Genomic DNA, 26141 nt, shown 5'->3' with positions numbered 1-26141 from the left:
TTCATATGTGTTCTGTACCGTCCTCCCAAAAGTGATGACTCAATTTACATTTCGCTGTCTGACAACATGGACCAACTTCTATCCACTCATCCCAACTTCCTCTTCCTCATATGTGGCGACTTCAACTGTCATCATGCCAGCTGGCTGGGTGTGGGTACCTCTCTCACCAGCCACGGCACCTCAGCAACGGACTTCTGCGACCAACTGGGACTGACACAATCTGTCAATTTCCCGACCCAGATCATAGTCAATGGAGCACCTTTTCTAAAAAGACTTGGATATGACAAACTTCCCTGCAAATGTCTGCTGCTCATCTTCTGCTCCAATCGGTTCATCTGATCATTTGCTTGTTAAAGTGGACATCTCTCTGGCCATTCTCAGAGAGCCTCCTCAGCATCGACGAGTCTGGCATTTCACTCAGGCCGACTGGCACGTACTTCAAGCAGCCATCAATCATCTGGACTGGTCTCCCATCTCCACTGCCTCTGACATCAACTCTTCCTGGGAATTCTTACAATGTAAACTGCTCTCTCTCATGCACAGATTTATCCCATCTCGTCTTCAGTTGTCATATCCTTCCTCCCATCCATGGTACACTGAATATTGTGGTGAGGCAGTTGCCCCAAAACAACTTGCCTTTGCCTCATGGAGGGCTAATCCAACTGAAGGCAATCTCCATTCCTTTCACAAAGCTCGGAACAAGTGTGTGTCTACTCTCAGGAGAGCCAAGAAACAATATCTCTCTACTCTCAAGACTGAACTCTCAAACCTGTCTCCCTCCTCCAAATCCTGGTGGCGTCTAGTCAAATCTGTTTCTGGTGTTTGTTGTTCCCCCTCCATCCCCTCCCTTACCTCAAATCGCTACACAGTTGACACCGCACGTGACAAAGCCGAATGCCTCAACTCTGTGTTTGCCTCAAAATCTTGTGTCCCAAACCCATCTCTCTCTGTACCCACCTTACCCAGTTGAGCCCAGCTGCTCCTGGACTCTGTCTCCTTCTTTCCTGACAAGGTGGATAAGTTTCTGTCAAACCTCGACTCTGATTCTGCAACTGGACCAGGCGGCATCAGCCCACGGGTCCTAAAATCCTGCTCTGCTGCTCTATCTCACCCTCTCTCTGTTCTCTTCACCATCTCTTTTTCTCAAGGTCATCTGCCATCTGCTTGGAAATCAGCCAACATTACCGCTTTACACAAAAAAGGTGCAAAAACAGATCCTTGCAACAAATGACCAATCAGCCTGCTCCCAATAATCAGCAAGGTCATGGAATCCATCATCACTTCTGACATCAAATACTTCCTCTTCTCCAATGGCTTGATTTCGGATCATCAATTTGGATTCAGACCAGGTCATTCTACCAGGCTTCTGCTGTCTTAACAATGGATGGAGGTGCTCAATGCCAAACAGGAAATCAGAGATTTGACATATCTACATTGACATATCTCATGCCTTCGATACGATCTGGCACCCCGCTCTGCTCACCAAAAGATGTTATCCTATTAAGTTTTGTGCAAATTAACCTTCGGAGGTCAGAGGAGTAGGTTCACAAACAAACAAACAAACAGACATTTCGCTTTCATGTGTACCGATATTATATTTTATATACTAGCAACGGTACCCGTCCTATAGGTGGTGCTCCAATTGGGAAGCCCAAATGAAAAGGCAAAATATCAGAAATTGAAGGTTTTTTAAAATTATAAACGATTCATATAAACATCCGTTGAATCATGTCACACGAGTATACCTATCACATACGAGCATAAAGCCCGTCAAAAATGACGGGTTGGAACAGTTTTTGACGGTACAGCGGCGTGAGCATGCCGAAGTCTGGGCCTAGTGTCAAGGGTGCTTTTATCATCTTTATTTAGTAGACATCCTACAGACGTAAATTATCGTTTTACTCTTCGCACTTTGCACGTCACGTTCAGCGAATGTCACCTCCCTGTGCCTTGTATTTATTGTGATTTAAAAAAAAAACGCTTCCATACACCGACCTTGAGGCTCGGTTTGCAAGCCACCATCTACAATTCCAATGTAAGAGACATAATTACTCTTCTTTTGGGTATTACCCGCAGTTACTAATTATTAATTACCCGGAGTCCTCAGGGTATTTTGGGTCCTCTGGTTCATTTGGGACTTTTGGGTGTTCAAACTCTTTTGCATCCTTGGGATCTTTTGGGTCCCCATGATCTTTGGTGTCCTTGGCTCTTTTCGGTCATTTGGGTCTTTGGGGTATTTTGGGTCTTTGGGGTAATTTGGGTCTTTTGGGTCCACTGCGCCCTCAGGGTCTTTAAGGGTCTTTTTGGTGTTTTGAATTGTTTGGTTCTATAGGGTTGTTAAGGGTCTTTGGGGTATTTTGGGTTTTCAGGGACTTTTTGGTCTTCTGGGTCTTTTTGATTTTTTGGGGTTCTTTGGGATATTTTGGGTCTCTGGGGTCTTTTCAGTCTTTGGGGTCTTTTCAGTCTTTGGGGTCTTTTCAGTCTTCTGGGTCTTTAAGGGTCTTTGAGATATTTTGGGTCCTTCTTCTGTGTCTTTTGGATCTTCAGGGTATTTTTCGTTTTCATGGTCTTTTGGGTCTTCTGGATATTTAAGGGTCTTTGGGGTCTTTTGGATATTTGGCGTATTTTGGGTCTTCTGGATATTTAAGGGTTTTTGGTTTTTTGGGGGTCTTCAGGGTCTTTTGGCTTTTTGTGGTCTTTTGTTTATTTAAGGGTCTTTAGGTGTATTTTGCATCTTTGTGGTCTTTTGGGTCTTTAATGGTATTTGGTGTATTTGGGGTCTTTGGGGTGTTTTGGGTCTTTGAGGTGTTTTGGGTCTTTAAGGGTCTTGGGGTCTTTCCAGTCTTCTTGGTCTTTATGGGTCTTTTGGGAATTTGCGGTCTTCAGTGTATTTTTTTTTTTTTTTGGTCTTTTGGGTATTTAAGAGTCTTCGGGGTCTTTTGGGTCTTCGGGGTATTTTGGGTGTTTGGGGTCAATTGGGTCTTCAATGACTTTTCTGTCTTTTGGGCCTTTGGGGACTTCTGGGTCTTCATGGTCTTTTGTGTCTTTAACAGTCTACAGGGTGTTTTGGGTATTTGGGTGTTTAGGGTCTATTTGGTCTTCTGGGTCCTTGAGGTCTTAGGGTCTTTTGGGTCTTTGTGTCTTTCCAAAATTTTGGGTATTTGGGGTCCATTGGGTCTTTAGGGTCTTTTCAGTCTTTTGGGTCTTTCAGGTATTTTGGGTCTTCAGGGTATTTGGGCTATTTTGGGTGTTTGGGCCCAATGATTGGGGCCCATTGGGTCTTTTTGGTCTTTTGGGTCTTTTGGTGTTTTGGATTTTCAGAGTCCTTGGGGGGGGGGGTCTTCTGAGGCATTGGGGTCGTTTGGGTCCTCTGTCATTTGGGTCCTTAGGGTTATTTGGGTCTTTTAAATCCTCAGGGTCTTTTGGGTCCATTGGGTCTTCAGGGTCTTTTCAGTCTTTTGGGTCTTTGGAGTATTTTGGGTCTTTGGGGTATTTTGACCTTTATGGTATTTTGACCTTTAGGGTCTTTTCAGTCTTTTGGTTCTTTCAGTTATTTTGGGTCTTCAGGATATTTTGGGTCTTTAGGGTATTTTGGGTGTTTGGGGCCCATTGGTTCTTTTTGGTCTTTTGGGTCCTTGGGGTATTTTGGATTTTCAGAGTCATTGGGGTCTTCTAGGTCTTCATTATCTTTTGTGTCTTTAACAATCTACATGGTATTTTGGGTCTTCGGGTATTTTGTGTGTTTGGGGTCATTTGGGTCTTAGGGTATTTGGGGTCTGTGGGGTCCATTGGGTCTTCAGGGTGTTTTCAATATTTTGGGTCTTTGGGTATTTTGAGTGTTTGGGATCCATTGGGTCTTTGGGGGACTTCTGGGTCCTTGGGGTCTTTTTGGTCCTCAGAGTCTTTTCGGTCTTTTAACTGGTGGACACACAGTCGTGTTCAAAAATTTCCCCTTAAACGCCCCCACTCAAATCCCTCCTAAAGCACTACTCAAAGCCTTTCAAAACCTAGCCTTATGAAGGGGGATAGACACACACACACACACACACACACACACACACACACACACACACACACACACACACACACACACACACACACACACACACACAAAAACACACACACAAAAACACACACAAAAACACACACAAAAACACACACACAAAAACACACACACAAAAACACACACACAAAAACACACACACAAAAACACACACAAAAACACACACAAAAACACACACACAAAAACACACACACAAAAACACACACAAAAACACACACACACACAAACACACACACACACACACACACAGAAAAACACACACACACACACAAAAACACACACACACACACAAACACACACAGAAAAACACACACACACACAAAAACACACACACACACACACACAAAAACACACACACACACACACAAAAACACACACACACACACACAAAAACACACACACACACACACAAAAACACACACACACACACACAAAAACACACACACACACACACAAAAACACACACACACACAAAAAAACACACACACACACACACAAAAACACACACACACACACACACACACAAAAAAACACACACACACAAAAACACACACATTGTGTTTTATATGGCACATATATATATATATATATATATATACATACACGTCACGTGATGAAAAAGTAAGTACACCCCATGTAAAGTTTTGACTGTTTCAACATATTTGAACATACAGCTATTTGATCTTCATTTCAACAATATTGATAGATAACGGTGATATAATATAACAAATATCATGAAACATTTACATTTTGTAGTCAATTGTATAAATTTAAATAAACATAAATGCAAATTTCACATGTGGAAAAAGTAAGTACACCCTTGGCTCTAATAGGTGGTATTGCCCCCTTTGGCAGAAACAACCTCAAGTAGGCGTTTCTTATAACTGTCTACCAGTCTCTGACCGACTGGGAGAAATATTTGCCCACTCCTCCATGCAGAATTATTTCAGCTGTGCAATGTTTGAGGGGTTTTTTGCATGCACAGCTCGTTTCAAATCGCCCCACATCATCTCGATGGGATTTAGATCTGGGCTTTGACTTGGCCATTCCAGAACCCTCCATTTCTTTCTTTTTAGCCATTCCTTGGTGGATTTACTGGTATGTTTAGGGTCATTGTCATGATGCAAGGTCCACCTTCGGTTGAGCTTCAACTTTCCGACAGATGGCCTCACATTATATCCTCAAGCACCCTCTGGTACAATGAAGAATTCATAGTGGATTCTATGATGGTGAGCTGCCCAGGCCCTGATGCAGCAAAGCTGCCCCAAACCATAATATTTCCACCGCTATGCTTTACAGTTGGTATCAGGTTCTTGTGGTCAAATCTGTCTTTGGTTTTCGCCAAACATGTCTTCTGGTACTGAGGCCAAATAGCTCTACCTTTGACTCATCTGTCCAGAGCACATTGTTCCAGAAGTGCTGGTCTTTGCCTATGTGTTCATTGGCAAACTTTATTCTTCCCCTGATGTTCTTTCTGGACAGCAAAGGATTCCTCCTGGCACACCTCCCATGTCGATCAAATTTGTGCAGCCTCTTTCTAATGGTAGACTCGTGCACTTTGACATCAACAGTGGCCAGAGCTACCTGTAGGTCCCGTGATGACATTCTGGGGTTCTTAGAGACTTCTTTCAGCATCTTGCGGTCTGCCCTCCGGCTGAACTTGCTGGGGCGGCCTGGCCTGAACAAGTTGGCAGTTGTTTGGAATCTTCTCCACTTGTAGATGATCTTCTGGACAGTCGAATGATTGATTTCTAATTGTTTAGAGATCTTTTAAAATCCCTTCCCAGACTCGTAGGCATCTATAACTTTCTTTCTGAAGGTCTCAGAGAGCTCTTTTGATCTAGGCATGGTGATGCCGCACACTTCAACAACAAAGAGCAAACCAAACTAAATGTCTGAGGTTTAAATGAGACAGGTTCCTCCAAGATCCTGTCTAACGATGTTCTAATCATTTGCACCTGAGCTGGTGCACCTGATACTAATTTTAGGTATTTGAAGTAGTGATAAATGTAGCGGTGTGCTTACTTTTTCCACATGTGAAATTTGCATTATGTTTATTTAAATTATACAATGGACTACAAAATGTAAATGTTTCATGATATTTGTTATATTATATCACCTTTATCTATCAATATTGTTGAAATGAAGATCAAATAGCTGTAGGTTGAAATATGTTGAAAAAGTCAAAACTTTACATGGGGTGTACTTACTTTTTCACGTGACTATATATGAATAGTAGTACCACCACTGTGTTCAGTACCACTGTGTACCACTGTGTATCGTAAGTACCTGAGTACACAAAATAATTGTGCTCATACAATTTATTAAAGCTTCTTTATTTTTATTTTAGATGACACGTTTTTTGGTGCGCATGTGATTCACATGATGCATGATCACTATGGAAATTTTGATATGGATATCTTTAATGTCATTTATTTGATTTAAGTTGGAGCACATGCTCCGGATGTCGGCCTCTATGCTGCAGGCACACTTGGATTCTATGGGGAAAATTGTTTGTTACTCTAACACATTCAGCTGCGGTGATTGAATGCATTTTGTCAGTTATTGCTGTTTTTAGATCATCTAGGGATTGCGGCCTTCCTCGGTAGACGTTGTCCTTCAGCATCTAACCCTGGACTCGATTTGACTTTTCTTGAAAGATTTTGTTCTCAGGTAGATTTTGACTGAAATTTTGTTTCCTTTATTTGTCCATGGCATAATGAAACAAATGGGGCTATTTTGACTAAATCGAAATTTGCTGAGTATATACGAACTCCACTATGCATCTGCAAAAAGTAAGAGGGTGTAACGATTTGTGAAACATTTGTCACCAGCAAGCGTCATCTGCCACACAACTGCATTATCTATTGCCTTACGATAGCGATGTTCAGAGGGATACACGTTTTGCAGGTTGGAATAAACGTTATTATAATCAGATATACAACCTGCAGCAACACCATGACATCACCGTGACATTGTGCTTCATACTGTGACCCATCGGGGACATCTTGCAGTGTGCTCCAGCTTAACAATATTATCTTCCTGCAGAGTCGGCCACGCACCTCACATTAAATGCTTCTTTATTCTTAAGGATTCTGTTTGTCTTTGTTGATGATATTAACATGTGACAGAAATTTAGGATGTGGGATGCAGGAAAAGGCAACTCTCTTTAGAAAAGGCTCCAAAGCAGTAGCTGACATGGTAGCGGAGGGAGATAACCTGTGACAATGTAGAGAGAAAGGGAGAAGCTCCTTCATGAAAATGAGAACAAGACACACACACACATTCTCTCAATTGAAATATGATTACATTCGCCAATTGGATAACCTGTTTCTTTCTCTTCTGATCACTCTCATGTCTGAATGAAATAACCAATTGTAACTGCTTTACTGCACACTGTGTAAGCACAAACTCAACACCTTCCCTCACACCATATGTTTGTAATACATAGAAGGCCTCCTAGTGAAGCTCTGCTTGGCTTATGAAAGTTAAGTCCCTTGAAACGTGGTGTTTCACAACACCCAGGACAATCCTCGTGATTATCATTTGTTGACTCACATTTGCTAAGACACGAGAGTCACTATGGAATTGCTGTTGGTGATGGTTTGAAAGGGACGCGACGATGACGGCCGCCATTTCATGGTGGCACAAAAAACGATTTGTTTGTTTATGATTAAAACCAAGCTTTGAGGCACAAGGCACACATTCAGCACTCCTTCCCATAATGCGTTGCTTCGCAGGTCTGCAAGGTCCAGTTGCAAACCTGGTGCCTTGGCTTGAAATAGGAAACTGTTTGTGTGTGATTTGCACCAAATTTTGAAATATTAAATATCCCCCAGCAGTGTTTGAGCGTGTCAGTTCATCTTTAAACTTTGACTCGAAGAGGAGGCGTACCGGGAATAATTCTCCGAGGGATAATTCAAAGGCAGAGTTCGTTTTTTGGCATTAGAGGGAAGTACAGTACTTCAAATGCATATTGTGTGTTTCATACACTGGCTTAACAACTATTCCATCATTGCATGTTAAGGTGAGATTGCAACTGTTGAAAGACATTTTGGAAGCTTTCGCCGAGATAGATATGACAGAACATCACGTCCTGCCTTGGTGGTGGGGTTTCCATTTTCAAATCAAATAAGCAGTGTAATACCAAGGCTCAGTTTCTATATGTTTCCAAGTACATATTCTTCTTTCAGAAAGATTCCAAGTAGTATGAAGTAATTGGTTGCAGACCTGCTTTGCCTTACTTGGAAACCCTCTCGGCCTGATATAATTAAAAGTCATTACCTAACTGCATGGCAGTGTAAAGAGTATTTTTGCTCGTGCTTGAAGTTACAATGTTGGATGATTTGTCTTCACCCTCAAAAATGTGCTTACCTTCATCCATCCACTTTCTTAAGTGAACCTGGAAATTAAGCACACAGACGTTGTGTCGAATGCCAGTAACATCTATACTTCATTCAACCTGGTGTTTCAGCTCCTCTTTCATTCACGAACCCCCACCTTTTCCTCTGAACACTCGCTCACCCATCAACTTTGGTCATATTGACATCAGGTTTGACGCACACAGCTTGTTAGTCTAATTCATGGCATATGTGACGGAGAGCTGGTTCCACAGCAATTACTTCCCTCAATGTTGTTCCTCTTGTGAAAGTCATAAATGTTTGGCCAGTATTTTGAAAAAGAAAAACCAGACATGAGGCTCCAGCGATTTCCAAAGTAATGGTAATGAAGACAAGATTGCAAGTGCTGTACAACTATACCATTATGTCTACCTTGACATGTTGGCAGGATAGCCAAGAGCGATGCACATTCACTTGTGACTTGCTAGCCTGGGTTGATTCTGAGTCCGACTATTAAAAAAAATGAAGTCACCCTGGTGTTTTGCATGCAGAGTGAGGTATCAATGTGTGTGCCGTCACTCAGACGGATGTTAAACCAGGTGTTCCATCTGCTAGCAGTATTAACCCCCAATGGACGTAGTCTGAAATGGGGGCTTATGGATTGAGTCTCGTCTGTGCATGCGTCCGCATCCATATCTCGAGGATGTGTCCACCAATTTGTTCATACTTGGTACAAAGACAATACATGATGGTATACATATGCACATCATTTTGTTTTGCGATGCTATCAAAGATGTCCAACTGGTGGCCATTTTAGCTGTAAAAAACCCGATGTTGAACACATCCTCAACCATTTCTCGGACATGCGTTGGCCGATGTTGTTCAGACTTGGCAGACAGATAATGAATGATGTGTTACATATGCACATCATTTTCTTTCGAGATCAGATCCAAGATGGTCGACTGGTGGCCATTTTGTTACTTAAGTGTCCCAACCATTTCTTGAACATGCATGGTCCGATTTTGTTCATATTTGGCACAAAGACAATACATGAGTATACATATGTTTTGATTTGTAAAGAAGATTTTGTTTTGTAATCCGACCAAAGATGGATGACTGACAGCCTTTAACTCCCAACATGAAAAATTACTAAAACCACAGGGGCTATGACATTTAATCTTTTTCTTCTTATTGGTGGATGTTAAAGATCCCATGGTGTCCTTCGTGAAGATTAGTCGAGTTGACACCGGCACCCTGAACAAATTACAAATTCCTGCCTGGACTGCAAGTAGGAAGTGGTCTGGTCTTCTTGAAGGTTCCTTCACATGATGTTGCACTGTTTGCTGCTATCTCAGAGTCTGGTTGTTGTATACACTATAAACAAATTGTCCATGTGGTTTGCATGTTTCTTATGAATGGCCTTCTTTGGATATGAGGGACAGCCAATTATAGCTCTACCTTTCTGTTGGTAACTTTGTCCCTGATGAGTATATGTTTCTACATCTTAACCCTCAGGACCGCAAGTTGACCCGCAGTGAGCGGCAGCGCTTTCGCGAGGAAGCCGAGATGCTGAAGGGATTGCAGCACCCAAATATCGTTCGTTTTTATGACCTGTGGGAAGCGGCAAATGTCAAAGGTCGCAAGGTCATTGTACTCATCACAGAGCTCATGACATCGGGCACGCTTAAGACGTAAGAAAGGGATGAGGTGGGTGTACATTTTGCTCAAATAAAGCTTAAGGTTTTCGTGAAGGTGTTTTAAGATGGACTAGAGCAATGTTACTTTTTGTTTAGCTTCTTCACTTGTTTATATGAGAAAAACAGCTATGGAGAAACGCACTAATTGCCTCACTAACATAATAGCTTAAAGGTAGCAGATTCGCCTTTTAGTTGTCTGGCCTGTATTCAGTTTCGTAGAGTAGGATTCGGTTTCGTATAGAGTTGTCTGGCATTCTCCGCAAGTGTGACAACCTTTCCAATATCATACAGACGAGGCTAAGCAGGCTGGGAAAATCTCATGGTATTTTTCAAAAGGGATAGGCCAGTGTGTGCAAGTATCCAAGCCAAATACAAAATTCCTGCCCTGAACTTTTACAGGGGAGGCAAAGACAAACTAACTGCACCTTAGTTGTGTATTCTTTTACAGAATAATGTGAATCACAGTGAGTACGTTAAGTCCCTGATAGGTTGTCCATAGGTAATGCACTTACTTTTGAGTTGTCTAGTATGGGTGCGATTACCGACCTGGCTATAAACGAACTGCTAGTTCGCAGTCAGGGCATTGCATCACAAAGTGCGCTGTCTCTCAGATGGATGGTACGGTGGGTTGTCCCTTCTGTTAGTGTTAACTGGGGGAGGTTAAAGATCTCAGTATCTTTCATGAAGAGTAGTTCAGTTATTGCCAACATCTTGAACAAATTTCAAAATCCTGTTTAAATTACATTTAGTCAACGTCAGGCCTGGCCAGATGATTGGTGAAAGGGTTGGGCCAAACTTCCTCTCTAGCCGACCCCACAATAAGGTGGGAATATTTGCCGCCATTAAAGCGGGAGTAGTAGTGTCTATCACAGTGAACGGTATAAGTGTAAGGATCATATCCAAATACACCTTGTCTGTTTGTCTGTCTGTCCGATCACTTGTAGAGTCGAAAATGGCTTGGTCGATCTCCACCAAATTTAGCAAACCTGCTGGGGGTAGAAAATAAATTATTGTCATGGGCAGAGTCAGGTCATGGGCAGAAAATAAATTCTCCCCCTAACCTCCTATGTATGAGGGTGGGGAGACTACTTGCAATTTTTGCCTGTACAGGTGAACTAGTGCAGATGGTTTAGCCACTGACCCCTGCTGGAGATTTTTTATCTTTTTATTTTATCCAGAATTTTTCTCTATAGTAATGTTTTGACATTCACATCAAAATATTTATACAAGCCAAATAGCAGGGAGGGAAGTAGTAAATGGCATCACCAGAAGTTGTGGCAGTGTATCACATGAATACTGCAGACCTGCTCTATCCATATTGTGCAATGGCAGAGGCAATCATGCCACAACAGGCTCGGTTCCATGGAAGCATGTTGACAATCGTGTAATAATTGCTGCAGTCAGTGCCCTTAGTGAGTCGTGCCCTCACACAGTACGTCACACCCTCAGTGAGTTATGCAGAACCAAATGCTTATGCTGTGTTCACATGACAGACTTACTCCATACTACTAATCCATGGTCCTAGACGGATTAACCCCTATGAAGTGTTAACGTATTAACTTGTGTTCACTCAGACCTCAGCAATCAAAACTTCTGAGTTACCCCAGACTAACCCTTAAGACTAGGTGTTAGTGCATCCCCAAATACATTTACTCGGCTCACCATAACTTTAGGTATGCTGTAGCTGTAGCATATTTCGTATCGAGTTTTCAAGGAGACGGTTTACTTATATATTTTTGATTGTTTTATTTTTAGTAGATAATTCATTCAACACAGGCAATTTATATTCAATATTACATAAGCCTGCAGTGAAGGCTAAATTAAAGTTAAAGGAAGAGAAGGGAAAGATAGGAAGGAGAAATAATTAGATTGGGGAAAGAAGGGAAGGAAAATTAGGAGGAAGGAGAAGTAAGATGGGAAAGAATTTACATATGGAGGATGGGATCAAAAAACCCTCATTTTCCCATGTATATAGTAGACGACCTCAAACATTACAAAGGTGCCTATTCAGTCGCAATCGCTTTTGGCGTAGTTCAGAATTCAAAAGCCTCAATGGCGTTCTGTGATAAAAGAGCAACAACACTGCAGTCTCAAAGATGGGGATATGGAATTTAAATCGGATGACTCGATCTAGCATGCATCATCCATCATCAGTCTTGTTTACTGGGAATATGACGATGAAGAAAAGGATGACGCAGTCAGTCTTGATTGACTTATATGATGTTCTTCGTGCTGGTAAAAGGTCACCATTGTATATTTACTTTGACTTTTTGCAGAGGCAAGCAGGATTTTGCATTACCATGTAATATGCTTGAGCTGACATAATATTATTCTGGATTAAGCTGCCATGGACATGATCGGACAAATGACAGGCACTTATCATTTTCCCAGTCGTATGCTGAGGCAGCTGCTACGGATAAGAGCTGGACATAAATTTGAGCAGCTCCATATTGTTTCTGCTTGGTTTCTGTCTTAACAAGAGTATTTTACTAATACACCGATATAATCCATAATTCACTCCCAACAGGTAGAATAATGATACTTGAACCCAGGGCATACATTGATCTGTCCTGCAGACAGATGGAAATACCTACCTATTCATTCCATGGCCTGTTGAATAACTAGGCAATCGGTAAACACTTGAATATTGTGGATTAGATGATGAGGAGGTAACTCTGTGGGATGGCAAGTAGTGTTCCTTAGAAAGCACCATACCATTTTGGAAAAGGTTTCTTTTAGGAGGTTTTAGAACTGCAAGGTGAAATTTCCATTGCAAAGCTTATTTGGGCAACGTGCTGTGAGAACGTTCAAACTCTATCAAACACCTTTTCTCTGCATTCTTCTTCTTCTCTCTTTGATATTTCTTCATCTTTCATCAGGCAACTATATTTTTGCAACAAGAAACGCCCACTCCCTTCGGGAACAGCCTGAAGGTGGGGGGCGGATGGGGTTGGGGTAGAGGTGGGGCAAATATATTTTGTGACATGGCTAATAATCCCCCGTCTGTAGCAGGGGTCAATGAACCACCTGCACTATGGCACGTGTACAGGTGACAATCGTAACTCATCTCCCTCCTCTTCGCAAGGGGTGGGGTGAAGGAGGGAGGTGGGGGGGGGGGAATATGCCCATGGCGTGATCCTGAGACTCCCCAACACATACACAAAAGCCATGTTTTTTGATCTGGCCAGCCATGTTTTTTCCTATGGTTTTCAGACATACATACACATACATATAGAGACTTACCTTATTTAATATACAATTATTTGCCTTATTTAATATTTAATATATGTGGCCAAAAATATTGGCACCCTTGCACTTTTTTCAAATAAATCACAATTTTCGCTTAAAATAAGTTGAAATTGATGAAAGTATTTGGTCTCCACAATTCTTTATTTCACTGTTAATATTACAGAACCTTTGTTTTTGATTCAGAACTTAATATATCCTTTTAAATCAGAAAATTAAAAGAAATGACATTGACAAAATTATTGACACCTGAGACTTAATATTTGGTAGTACAGCCTTTGAACAAAATAACTACAGTCAAGCACTTCCTATAGCCATGAATGAGCTTCATACATCTCTCTACTTGCAGTTTGACCCACTCTTCTTGTGCAAACTGCTCCAGTTCTCCCAGATTTGAAGGGTGCCTTCTCCCAACTGCTGTTTTCAGATCTCCCACAGGTGTTCAATGGGATTTTGATCTGAACTCATTCCTGGCCACTTCATAACAGTCCAGAATTTTGTCTTGAAACATTCCTGGGTGCTTTTTCAAGTGTGTTTGGGGTCATTGTCCTGATGCAAGACCCATGACCTTTGACAGAGACCCAGCTTTCTTACACTGGGTTCAATTGCACTCTAAAATGCCTGGGTAATCTCCTGATTTAATGATGCCATGCACACATTCAAGGCACCCATTGCCAGAGGCAGCACAGCAACCCCAAAACATCACTGAACCTCTTCCATGTTTGACTGTAGGGAAGGTGTTCTTTTCTTTGAAGGCTTCATTTTGTTTTCTGTAAACATAGAGATGATGTGCTTTACGAAAAAGCTCTAATTTAGTCTCATCTGTCCACAGGACATTCTCCCAGAAGGATTTTGGCTTGTTCAGGTGTATTTTGGCAAACTCCAGTCAGACTTTCTCAGCAGTGGGGTCCTCCTGGGTCTCCTACCATAGAACCCCCTTTCATTGAGTTGGTGATGGATGGTGCGAGTCATACCCTGTCTGAAGGTCAGCTTGAACCTGTTTGGCACTTGATCGAGGTGCTTTCTCCACCATTCTAACAATCCTTTGCTGCAATCGTTGATCAAGTTTTCTCTTGTGGCCACGTCCAGGGAGGTTGGCTACAGTGCCATGTGCGTTAAACTTCCTGATAACATTGCGTACGGTGGACACAGGGACATCGAGGTCTCTGGAGATGGACTTGTAGCCTTGAGGTTGTCCATGCTTGGCTAAAATCTTGTGTCTGACCTCCTAAGACAATTCTCTGGTTTTCTTTATTTTCTCCATGTTCATTGCAGTACATACAGTGACACAAAACAGCAGAATGACTCCATTTCTCCATTCAAGCTGGTTGAATGAGTGATTTTTATATTGCAGGCACCTGCAACTCACCACAGGTGGGTTCAATTCCAAAGTAAAGGAGAATCACCTGCTTGAAATCTAATTATTTCTTCACAACTTCTATAAGGTGCCAATAATATTGTCCGGGCCATTTTAGGATTTCTGTGTGGAATAAGCCAAGATTTAGTAATTTTTCAGCCTTTTTGTTTTGTTCCACTGCAAACCAAAGAAATACATACAGTGAAACCTTGACTTACGAGTGCACCAACTTACGAGTTTTCCGAGATACGAGCCGTCGCTCGGGCGGTTTATTGCTTTGAGATGCGAGCCGAGATCTGAGTTATGAGCTTACGCCACCCGCCACCAAGTGGGTTCCGGTCACGTGGTTATCTTGCCGTGCAAGCATCTCTGCCGTATATCGCTGCTGCTTTGTTTTCGCATTTTGGTTATTTTGGAGCTTACGCCACCCGCCACCAGGTGGGTTCCGGTCACGTGGTTATCTTGCCGTGCAAGCATCTCTGCCGTATATCGCTGCTGCTTTGTTTTCGCATTTTGGTTATTTTGGAGCTTACGCCATCCGCCACAAGGTGGGTTCCGGTCACATGGTTATCTTGCCGTGCAAGCATCTCTGCCGTATATCGCTGCTGCTTTGTTTTCGCATTTTGGTTATTTTGGAGCTTACGCCACCCGCCACCAGGTGGGTTCCGGTCACGTGGTTATCTTGCCATGCAAGCATCTCTGCCGTATATAGCTGCTGCTTTGTTTTCGCATTTTGGTTATTTTGGAGCTTACGCCACCCGCCACCAGGTGGGTTCCGGTCACGTGGTTATCTTGCCGTGCAAGCATCTCTGCCGTATATCGCTGCTGCTTTGTTTTTGCATTTTGGTTATTTTGGAGCTTACGCCATCCGCCACCAGGTGGGTTCCGGTCACGTGGTTATCTTGCCGTGCAAGCATCTCTGCCGTATATCGCTGCTGCTTTGTTTTCGCATTTTGGTTATTTTGGAGCTTACGCCACCCGCCACCAGGTGGGTTCCGGTCACATGGTTATCTTGCCGTGCAAGCATCTCTGCCGTATATCGCTGCTGCTTTGTTTTCGCATTTTGGTTATTTTGGAGCTTACGCCACCCGCCACCAGGTGGGTTCTGGTCACGTGGTTATCTTGCCGTGCAAGCATCTCTGCCGTATATAGCTGCTGCTTTGTTTTTGCATTTTGGTTATTTTGGAGCTTACGCCACCTGCCACCAGGTGGGTTCCGGTCACGTGGTTATCTTGCCGTGCAAGCATCTCTGCCGTATATCGCTGCTGCTTTGTTTTCGCATTTTGGTTATTTTGGAGCTTACGCCACCAGGTGGGTTCCGGTCACGTGGTTATCTTGCCGTGCAAGCATCTCTGCCGTATATAGCTGCTGCTTTGTTTTCGCATTTTGGTTATTTTGGAAAATTTCTTAGTTTTAACCATGGGTCCTAAGAAATTGAGTGCCAAGGGCAGTACTGAGAAGAAGAAGAGGATGATGTGCTTGGATATAAAACACGCAATCGTCGAAAAACATGAGCGAGGTGTGCATGTTGTCGACTTGGTGAGGCAGTACGATCGTAGTACTTCTACGATATGTACGATTTTGAAGCAGAAGGAGTCGATAAAGGCTATAACGCCAGCCAAGGGCGTTACGATTATTTCAAAGCTCCGGACCTCTGTCCATGAAGAGATGGAGAAGTTGTTGTTTGTGTGGTTGACGGAGAAGCAGCTCGCAGGAGATACCGTGACCGAGAACATCATGTGTGAGATGAGGATGAGGAAAATCTTCAGGGACTGAAGATTTTATTATAACTTTTGCCGAACTGATAGAAGCCGAAGGATACATCCCCCAGCAAATCTTCAACTGTGACGAGACAGGGCTCTTCTGGAAAAAGATGCCGAGGAGGACGTATATAACGGCAGAGGAGAAGAGCATGCCAGGCCACAACTTGTTCAGAGTGCCGGCGATAGCTCGCCTTCTCTTTGTGGAAAACACGGTGAGATCCTTAACATCCAACAACTAATGGGACGCAAACGGGGCGCCCAGTTTACCGGTACACACATTGATGAATCACCCTGCCTGTGAAACACCGACATGACAGGTTATAGCTGGGTCGGGATTCAAACCCAGGCTGGACAGTTTAGAGTCAAGTGTGCGTACCTCCAGTCCAGGCCATCCTGCGAACCTGTATGCTGCATACAGGTGAAATATAAAGCGCGAGATATTTTTATATATATACAGTGGTACCTCGGCTTACGAGTTTAATCCGTTCCGTGACGGAGCTCGTAAGCCAAATCGCTCGTAAGTCAAAGCAAATTTTCCCATTCAAATGCATTGAAATGCTATTAATCCGTTCCAGCCTCAAAAAAAAAACACCAATTTTTTTTGTTAGGTGCTTTTAAATAACAAAAATGTACTTTATAAATAACAAATAATGTATAAACAAGCACGACCTCGTATATACTGTACATAATACAAGAGAATGTAAAGAAATAAACTGGTTTTATTAAGCAGAGGAGAAGAGCATGCCAGGTGAGGTGTGCGTGTTGTCGACTTGGCGAGGCAGTACGATCGTACTCCTTCTACGATATGTACGATTTTGAAGCAGAAGGAGTCCATAAAGGCTATAACGCCAGCCAAGGGCGTTACGATTATTTCAAAGCTCCGGACCTCTATCCATGAAGATATGGAGAAGTTGTTGTTTGTGTGGTTGAAGGAGAAGCAGCTCGCAGGAGATACCGTGACCGAGAGCATCATGTGTTTGAAAAGATTGAAACTCGGATATCGAGCACGGACCACGAGGTGTTTTTTCTTTTTTCTTAATCTCGGTTTCAGTGAACTTTTGCTCTGTGCTCACGTGTACTGTACCTGTACCTGTAATGGTACGTCAGAGGATGGCACCTGTTGTCATCATATTAAGTGCAAGATGTTCTGCATCGTAAGTTGGTACACCGTGGTCTTTCGGCGGTGTTTAAGCCGGCCGTCTTGGCTTCTGTCACCATTGGCATTGAGTCTTTCGATGTAGGTAGGTCGTTGTGTGCCGGTGCCTTGGCCGAATTACTTCATTGCTGCATTGTTAGCTCACCTGGTTTTTTATACCACATCTTTGGTTATCGGACCAGCGAATGACGTCATCTCCAAAGTATGGCTTATTCTCACTTGTCTTGGACGATCTTCTACTTCTAGCCTTCCACCGTGCATTTGGTGTCCACTGTACTTACTGTACAGTGCCTGGTAAAATTGATGTAATGGGTTTTTGACCGTCAACGCCATGAACCGCCATGAACCGTCAACGCCATGAACCGCTAACACTCAAAAGCCCATTTATCGCGCCTTATAAAGCAAAACGCAAACCGAAAGCCATGCCTCTCAAGCGAGGCGTGCTTCCGTGGTCACGTGATCCACAGGTGTAGCTCATTATACCCGCACGCGCGACACGCTTTGGCGGTCACGTGACCAGCCACTCTGGAGGCGGGGATCCCCGCCGATGACGTCACCGGCTGGAGCAAGGAGATTCCTCGCTCATGTATTTCGACGATTGCGTGTTTTATATCCAAGCAGAGATGCTTTCACGGCAAGATAACCACGTGACCGGAACCGGAAGCCACAACCGGAAAATTCAAAAAAATAAATTTTTTGAGCTCGTACATCGGATCTCGGCTCGTATCCCAAAGCAACAAACCGCCCGAGCGACGGCTCGTATCCCGAAAAACTCGTACGTTGGGGCACTCGTAAGCCGAGGTACCACTGTACTGTATATTTTAAAAAAAATTGGTGTGGTTTTTGGCGGGCTGGAACGGATTAATAGCATTTCAATGCATTTTAATGGGGAAATTTAATTTGAGAAACGAGCAAATTGAGTTACGAGCTCGGTCACAGAACGAATTAAACTCGTAAGTCAAGGTTTCACTGTATATGGATACCAAAAGATTTATTAATTCCAACACTTTTCTGGAAGAAATGGTGCATTCTTTGAAAAAAGTGCAAGGGTGCCAATATTTTTGGCCACGACTGTAGTAGAATAAATGTGAGAATGTTTCGTTCTTTTTGTTCCTTCACCATTTCCTTTTATCATAGTCATCCTTGTTCAACTTTACTTTGGTTTATATCACAGATGTTTCTCCACTTCTCTCCCAGTCTGTTCCCATTTGCCACCTCGACTCTGCCATCAATCATTTTACACTTTTACCTGAGATCAAAATCAACAAAATCAAAGAACAAAACGGAATTATTAACATATACCAACATGTAGAAGCAGTTTGTTCTGGGTAAAAAGGGAAAAGCAGCAGTATCAATAAGCTTGCATAGCTGAGCAAGGGAATAACGATTTGCATGAAATATAAGAACAAATCTTTTAAATTATGCAAAGAAACTGGGTTTTATGGCAGACTAGGAAAGCTTATGAGATAAAACAAAACTGAGTACAAAAAAGCAGTGAGATAGACAAGCAAGAAATGTGAGTGAATATACAGCAAGGAATTTGTTGCTCTTTAATGGCCACTATTATCCCACCTTGTGGGGTCGGCCGGGGGGAGCTTGGCAGCAAGGAATATGGCAGTAAAAGATAAAAGGGGCATCTGAAATGTTAGAAATAACACCTTACATCTACTTTAATAATAGAGAAAGGAGGTAATATCCCGGAATCAATAACTGGTCAAACGAGTGCTCAGACAAAGCTCCAATTGCTATAGAGTAGGAATCCAGATCTCCAATCCAATCCAGATATGGCCCATCAGTGGGATCCAAAATGTAAACTGTTCAGCCTGGCAGAGTGATGTGCTCTACCGAATGCTGCTGTAATGTTCAGTATGTTTTGTAGCTGTTATCACTGAACTCGAAAACAACTTAAGAATAGCAACGACAAGCGTTCCACCCAACATGGACACTCACGTCAAAAGGAAGAAATCTCAGAAGTCACATTAAGTAAGTGACTTTAAAATTGCTATTTGTTTGACTGACTAATTTGCTATTTGACTTTAAAATTTAAAATTGCAAAGCACCAATCCGGTATGAGTTTGTAGTCGGGTTGGAAATCAAACCTAGATTAGACAGCTCAATGGTAGGTGCACAACTTCTGCACCAACCTGTTGAATACTAATAATAGTCACTGTGATCAACACCATTCTCTAAAAGAGGACTAGTAGGAGCAGTCGAGGAATTATCATGAGCAAGGAATATGTTGAGTAGTTTGTCATTGCCTTCCCAGTAAAAGTTCAGGATGGATATTTTGTAATTGATGCCAGTTTGGGCTGGCATTCAAGTAGGCAAAGTGCTTTAACCAGTGTCGGATACAGGGATGAGATCACTATATCTTTATTCATCCTTCTGGTCCAACAGAAGGGTCCCAACATCATTTATGGATGGCAATCACTTGTCCACTTTGTGGATATGTTGTCAGAGCTGCACATCAGGACTACAGCATCACTCACATGGACTGGCCTGCCCAATCTCCAGAAATTGGATTGAACATGCTTGGAACATCTTATGGAGGTGTGGTTGCTGTTGGCAAGTCTGCCCACAGTCTCTTGACCAACTGGACGTGGCCCTGGACAAAGAATGACGCAACATCTCACAGCAATGGTTAGATCATCTGGTTTGGTCAATGATCAAATGTGTACCCTTGTATTTTGGTCAATGGTGGTTATACATCATAAAAGACATTACTTCCAATATAAACTTAATTTTTTTGTCAGGAGTGTACCACTTACATACACAAAAGTGTGACTTCCGAAATGTCACCTTTTCGTGGCTGACAGGATAGCTCAGAGGTAATGTAGTCACATTTAGGCGGTCTAGTCTGGGCTTGATTGTGGACCCAACTATAAACTGTTGAATTGGTGCTTTGCAGGCAGGACGTTGCATCAAAAAAGGCACCATCCGTCGGATGAGATGTTGAGCTTGTGAACTCTCTACTGGCATTGTTTGCTGGTGGATGTTGACTTCTGTAAGAGTAAATCATTGTGTGCCTGACAACTCCATGAGGTGTTTGGCCGACTCCACATATGACTGGGATAAAAAGCTCTCCACCAGTTAATTAATCATTAGAGGCAGTCAGCCAAGTGAGAAGTCTGCAAACGAGGGGGGAGAGGGAGGGAAGAGAGAGAGAGAGAGAGAGAGAGAGAGAGAGAGAGAGAGAGAGAGAGAGAGAGAGAGAGAAGGAGAAGGAGAAGGAGAAGGAGAAGGAGAAGGAGAAGGAGAAGGAGAAGGAGAAGGAGAAAGGAGAGAGAAGAGAGAAGAGAGAAGAGAGAGATAAAGAAAGAGAAAGAAAGACACACACACTGAGACTGAGACTGACTTTTAAGGTCTTTTATTACAAAAGTATTTAAAAAAGCACAACAAACCAAGTAATTCAATAGCAGTCAACAAAATAATTAAATCAAGGAATTGAAAAACATGACATTAATTATAATTAGAGCAGCAAAAAAAAGTTCATCTCCCTCCACCTTACACAGGATTTCAGCTTTGCACCATTTTTGAACAAAGTGATCAAGCCGAGAAGTCTCTCGGTAAAAATTAAATTCAATTTTAAGGCGGGCAGACACAAGGCCTTTAAAGGCTAACAAAATACTGCATTCCGGTGAGCTTGTCCCAGAGACCCGACTCTTCCGCGTAATATATATCGTGAGTTTCGCCTCGGCAAGTAAAAAATTAACAATTTGAGAACCGACATTCTCGTTAGACACAGGCATGCAGTACACAAAAAGATAAGAAGAAAAACAAAAACCGAAATTCTGGAAGACATATTTCAGGAGTTGAAAAAGTGGAGCCAGCCTTTGGCATCCGACATATGCATGGAAAGTGTCCTCAGAGTGATGGCAAAAAGGGCAGTCATCAGATATCACGAGGTTCAGTCGTTTAAGAAACGCGTTGGAAGGCAAAGAATAGTGTGCAAGCCTCCACTGTATATCACCGGCACGTTTAGACACAGGTAACGCATACATCGACGACCAGGTAGGAGAGGATGGAGCCCCTGCAGGTAGAAGCTCTTTCCAGTGGGTGGTCAGTGGGCTATTGGGGTTAGCAGAGATGACAACATTAAGACATTGCACGTACAAAGTAGCCTTTGCACAGGCTTGTAGAGGCTTTGTGGAAGGAGCACCAGAAAAACAAAAATCAGGGAAGTCAGGGTGCATTGTTTTTGTGTTCTGAACATCATGCAGTAGAGGCCATGATAAATTAAAAGAGATGAACACTTTAACAATTGAACGAAGAAGTTGTCCAATTAGTCGGGCTGAGGTAACGTTGCATACTTCCGAAATCTGGTTGGGGGTCTGCCATCCAGAATAAGTATGATTAACAAAATCCTTGACAAGAAAAAAACCAGATTCGATAAAAGATTGAATGAGGGACCTACTTTGGCAATCATGGCAAAATAGGCTGTTGTAGAAAACGGGTTCACACATTAAATTCCAAAATTTATATGTATCCTTGTTTCGTACTGGAAGGAGGCACTGACCGGCATTCACGAGACTTCGATAAAAGGAGGGCAGCAAGGAGATGTCTATTCGCTGCAGATCGAGTAGAAAGAGCTCGGGGCCACACCTGAGCTTACCCGCTTGCTGCAACAAGCAAGAAGCCAGGGGCCGCCAAGACAGGACTTCCTTGTAAATAAGTTGGCGCAAGGTGGTTAGTCGAAAAGCCAGTATTTTACTGGTAATGTCCACAAGTCCTTGACCTCCTTTATCCAAGGGGACACTTAGAAGATCAGCTCAGAGCCGGTGCATGCCGTTCCAGAAAAAATTAACAAGGATACGCTGCAAGTTAATGACTAGCGATTTGGGCGGTTGTAAGACGGTCATCCGATGCCAGAGTTTGGAAGCAGCCAAGTTATTAATTATATCAGCACTCGACCTCTATGAGACAGTAGGCTGGACAATCTTTTCCAACAATTAAGGATATGGGCGATGTGATCAACCATCTGATCCCAGTTCTTTAAGGAAAAGGTCTCATTTCCAAGAAACACACCGAGATGTTTAACACCATCATACCTCCACTGCAAAGCATTAGGCAGGGAAGGTGGGATAAATAACCCAGAAGGACCAAGACACAAGGCTTTACTCTTACTCCAATTGACAGTAGCAGAGGATGCCAAATTGAATTCACATAGAGCACTTGTGAGGGCAGCAATGTCAGACTGAGTGTTAACAATCACACACAAATCGTCAGCATACGCAAGCACCTTAACAGGATTAGCAAGAGGTGTCACCAAGAACCCAGAAAGTTTGTGGCGTAAGTGAATCAGCAAGGGTTCAATGGAAAGTGAATACAGGTACCCGGAAAGAGGGCAGCCTTGTCTAATGCCTCGCGGAATAGGAAAAGGTGAACATAAACTGTTGTTGATGTTCACCAAACTAAAGTTGTTGTGATACAGCAGCTTGATACAAGAAATGAAGAAGGAACCAAACCCAAACCCCTTCAAAACTTCAAGTAAATATGAATGGTCAACACTATCAAAGGCCTTTTCCTGATCTAAAAAGATCAGCCCGGTGTTAACATTCTGACAATGACAAATCGAAATCAAATCACGAACAGAAAAAATATTATCAAATATCGATCTGCCGGGAATACAATAAGACTGGTCGGGGGATACAACGTGCCCAATTAAGGTCTTTATGCGATTAGCGAGTAACTTAGACAGGATTTTGTAATCGGTACAAAGTAGAGAGATCGGGCGCCAGTTCTCAACAAGTTGAAGATCTCCCTTTTTAGGGATTAATGAAATGATGGCACGTCTGCAGCTCAAGGGAAGTTCACCAGTTTGTATGCTTTCTATGAAGACAATTAATAGACATGGTCCCAGCAAATCCCAAAAGGTGCTGTAGAATTCCACTGGCAACCCGTCTAAGCCAGGTGCCCTGCTGGTGGGCAAGGTCTTTAAAACACTAGTGAGTTCGTCCAATGTTATTCCGCCTTCAGCAGTCGAATTCTGGGTCTCAGTAAGTGTAGGCAAGGATGCGGTAAATGAATGTATATGGTTTGAGAAAGTGCGCTTGGAGGAGTAGAGGTGAGAAAAGAAAGTCTTAATAGTAAGTTTAATGTCACTTGGATCAGTCAAAATCCTTCCGCCAGCAGAACGCAAGGACAATATTTGTTTTTGTTTTTTTGAGGCAGTTTCCAGCTTGAAGAAAAGTCTGCTCGGGTTATTTAGTTGTTGCAAATGAGTCATTCTCATCCGAAGGAGTGCACCCTTTGCACGTTCGGCCAGTAATTCATTTAACAGGGCTTTCTTTTCATACAGCATCTGCTGCTGCCCATTATTACGAGAGGAGGACGCTTTGTTTTGCAAGTGAAGAATTTGTGTCTTCACCAGATCTATATTTACATCGTGATCCCGAGTACTGTGTTGTGAGAAATTTTGACAAAAAACTCTAATTTGAGCTTTGGCGTTGTCCCACCACTGACGTAAACACGAGAACTCTTTATCCATTGTGATGTAATGTGCCCAAAAGGCCCTAAAGGATGCAACAAAGAATTCGTTTTGAAGAAGTGTTGTGTTGAACTTCCAATAAGGGCTCACCACCTTTATGAGTGGCAACTGAAAATGCATAGTGATGATGTGGTGATCGGAAAACCCAGATGGGAGAATAGAGGTGTTTAAGATGAGGTTGAGGAAATGATCAGAAACGTACAATTTATCAAGTCGAGCTAGCGACACTAAGTTGTTAGAGCAGCGACACCAAGTAAATTGTTGCTGCATCGGATGTTGCAATCTCCAAATGTCTGTCAGCTTGAATCTTGAGATTGAGCGAACGAGAGGTCTTGTACTGGCTGCATGTGGCTCAGCCCCATTCCTATCAAGGGAGGGGTTAAGTGTGCAATTGAAATCTCCTCCAAGACATAGAAAGTGGTCAGGGGGGACACCAGCAAGATACGAGTCAAGACAGTCAAAAAAGGAAGATCTTTCAGCATTTGTACTTGGTGCGTACACATTGATTATTGTGAAAAGCTGCTGACCAACAGAGAAAGTCAGCGAAGCTAAATATCCCTTCACAATTTCTTTAAAGGAAACCGAAGTCAAAGGAAGAGTTTGCCGAAAGAAGACGGCTATCCCAGCAATTGGGCTTGATAGATTGCTAAAGAACCAATGCCCTTTAAGAAACAACTCCCACTCAACTGAAGAACCTTCAGTAGAATGAGTTTCCTGCAACAACAAGATGTCAACCTTGTTGCACTCGATTAGTTGTTTAACTTGCACTTTACGAAGAGACGTGCGACCACCGTTGATATTAAGGCTGGCAATGCGTAGTTTCATTGTGATGGGGGCACCGGCAGGACATCAGCCATGGTCTTTGAGTTCGCTCCGAGCACGACTTAGAAATTTCCTTAACCGGTGACGTTGAGGGTCTGCAACGTTGTACCGATCCGGTCTAGAAATCATTAGTCGAGCCACTTGAATGAAATCTTCTAGGACTAGAAAATGATCTTGAATTTTGACCCCCTTTTTGCGAAAACTTTTGTGTAAGAAGGCGTGAACGGCATCGGGAGATACTGAGGAATCAACCTCAAGGTTGTGAGGAGGAACATCGCTGCCTGTGTCACTTAGGGTCGAAGCAACAGAAGATGTTCCATCAGACTCGTAACCCATGCTGTCAACCACAAGTTCCCGCGGTTCTTCATTAGCAATTTGTCCAGATGCTGCAGGTACAGCCACATCCAGATCACAATCCATTTGTACATCCGGTGCATCGATTTTAACTGTGGCATCTGTGCATGGTGGGGGTTGGGAGAGGGTCTCATCGACTCCACGAAGGATCTCCGGTTCTTCAAGCACAGTGGGAGTAACAGTTTCATGTGTACTCACAACAGGAGTACAGGGCTGCTCAAGAGGTGAGTCCGTGGGAATGGGTTCAGATGGTTGTTTGGCAGGTGTTCTTATCGCTTGCGCATAGGAAGGAGACCTCTTGGGTTTCACTTGATTGTCTAATTTGGTATCAATTGCCCGCTTCTGTGCTTTATTCCGGGTTACAACCGTGAAGCCATCATCTGTATCATTCGTCCCTCCTGGGTGAGCATTTTGCGAAGGAAGTGATTCCTGTCCCTCAGGTGAAGAAGAAGAGTCCCGTCTTTCAGTCGCAGGAAGAAATTCCTGTCCTTCAGGTGGTGTGTTGTTCTGATTGGACGCTGAATTAGCATCAGGGAGATTATTCGGACAATCCCTCCGCAGGTGTCCATGCTGATTACAGGCATAGCACGTTAACACCTCTGTTGTTGCATACATTTGATAATTGTAGTTATCATGCTTTATCGTGAATTTAACGTCAAGGTCACGACGGTTTTCATTCAAAATCATAAATAATTGACGTCTGAAGGAATAAACGTGTTTATAACGATCGTCACGGCACCGTAAGGGAACCATTGAAATGCGGGACACGACTGTGCCAAAATTACGAAGAGCAAGCTCGACTTTTTCGTCCTCCAAAAATGGAGGAATGTTGGAAACCAGAACTTTTACTGATGGC

The 26141-nt window shown here is 42.9% G+C and overlaps 1 protein-coding gene across 3 annotated transcripts in view; it reads left to right on the top strand.

The window, feature by feature from the left end:
* LOC137425137 (serine/threonine-protein kinase WNK2) overlaps positions 1–26141 on the top strand; it is a 192308-nt gene that overhangs the window by 72821 nt on the left and 93346 nt on the right. For all 3 annotated transcript variants that reach the window (XM_078776345.1, XM_078776346.1, XM_078776344.1), the window contains exon 2: positions 9919–10094. In XM_078776345.1, coding sequence (XP_078632471.1) covers positions 9919–10094 — 176 coding nt within the window. The remainder of the gene's footprint in view (positions 1–9918; positions 10095–26141) is intronic.

The sequence above is a fragment of the Myxine glutinosa genome, chromosome 4 (genome assembly GCF_964187855.1).
Source record: "Myxine glutinosa chromosome 4, kmMyxGlut1.1, whole genome shotgun sequence".
In the NCBI taxonomy this organism is placed as follows: Eukaryota; Metazoa; Chordata; class Myxini; order Myxiniformes; family Myxinidae; genus Myxine; species Myxine glutinosa.
Note: the sequence above shows the minus strand (reverse complement) of the source record. Positions and strands in the feature narration are given on the sequence as shown.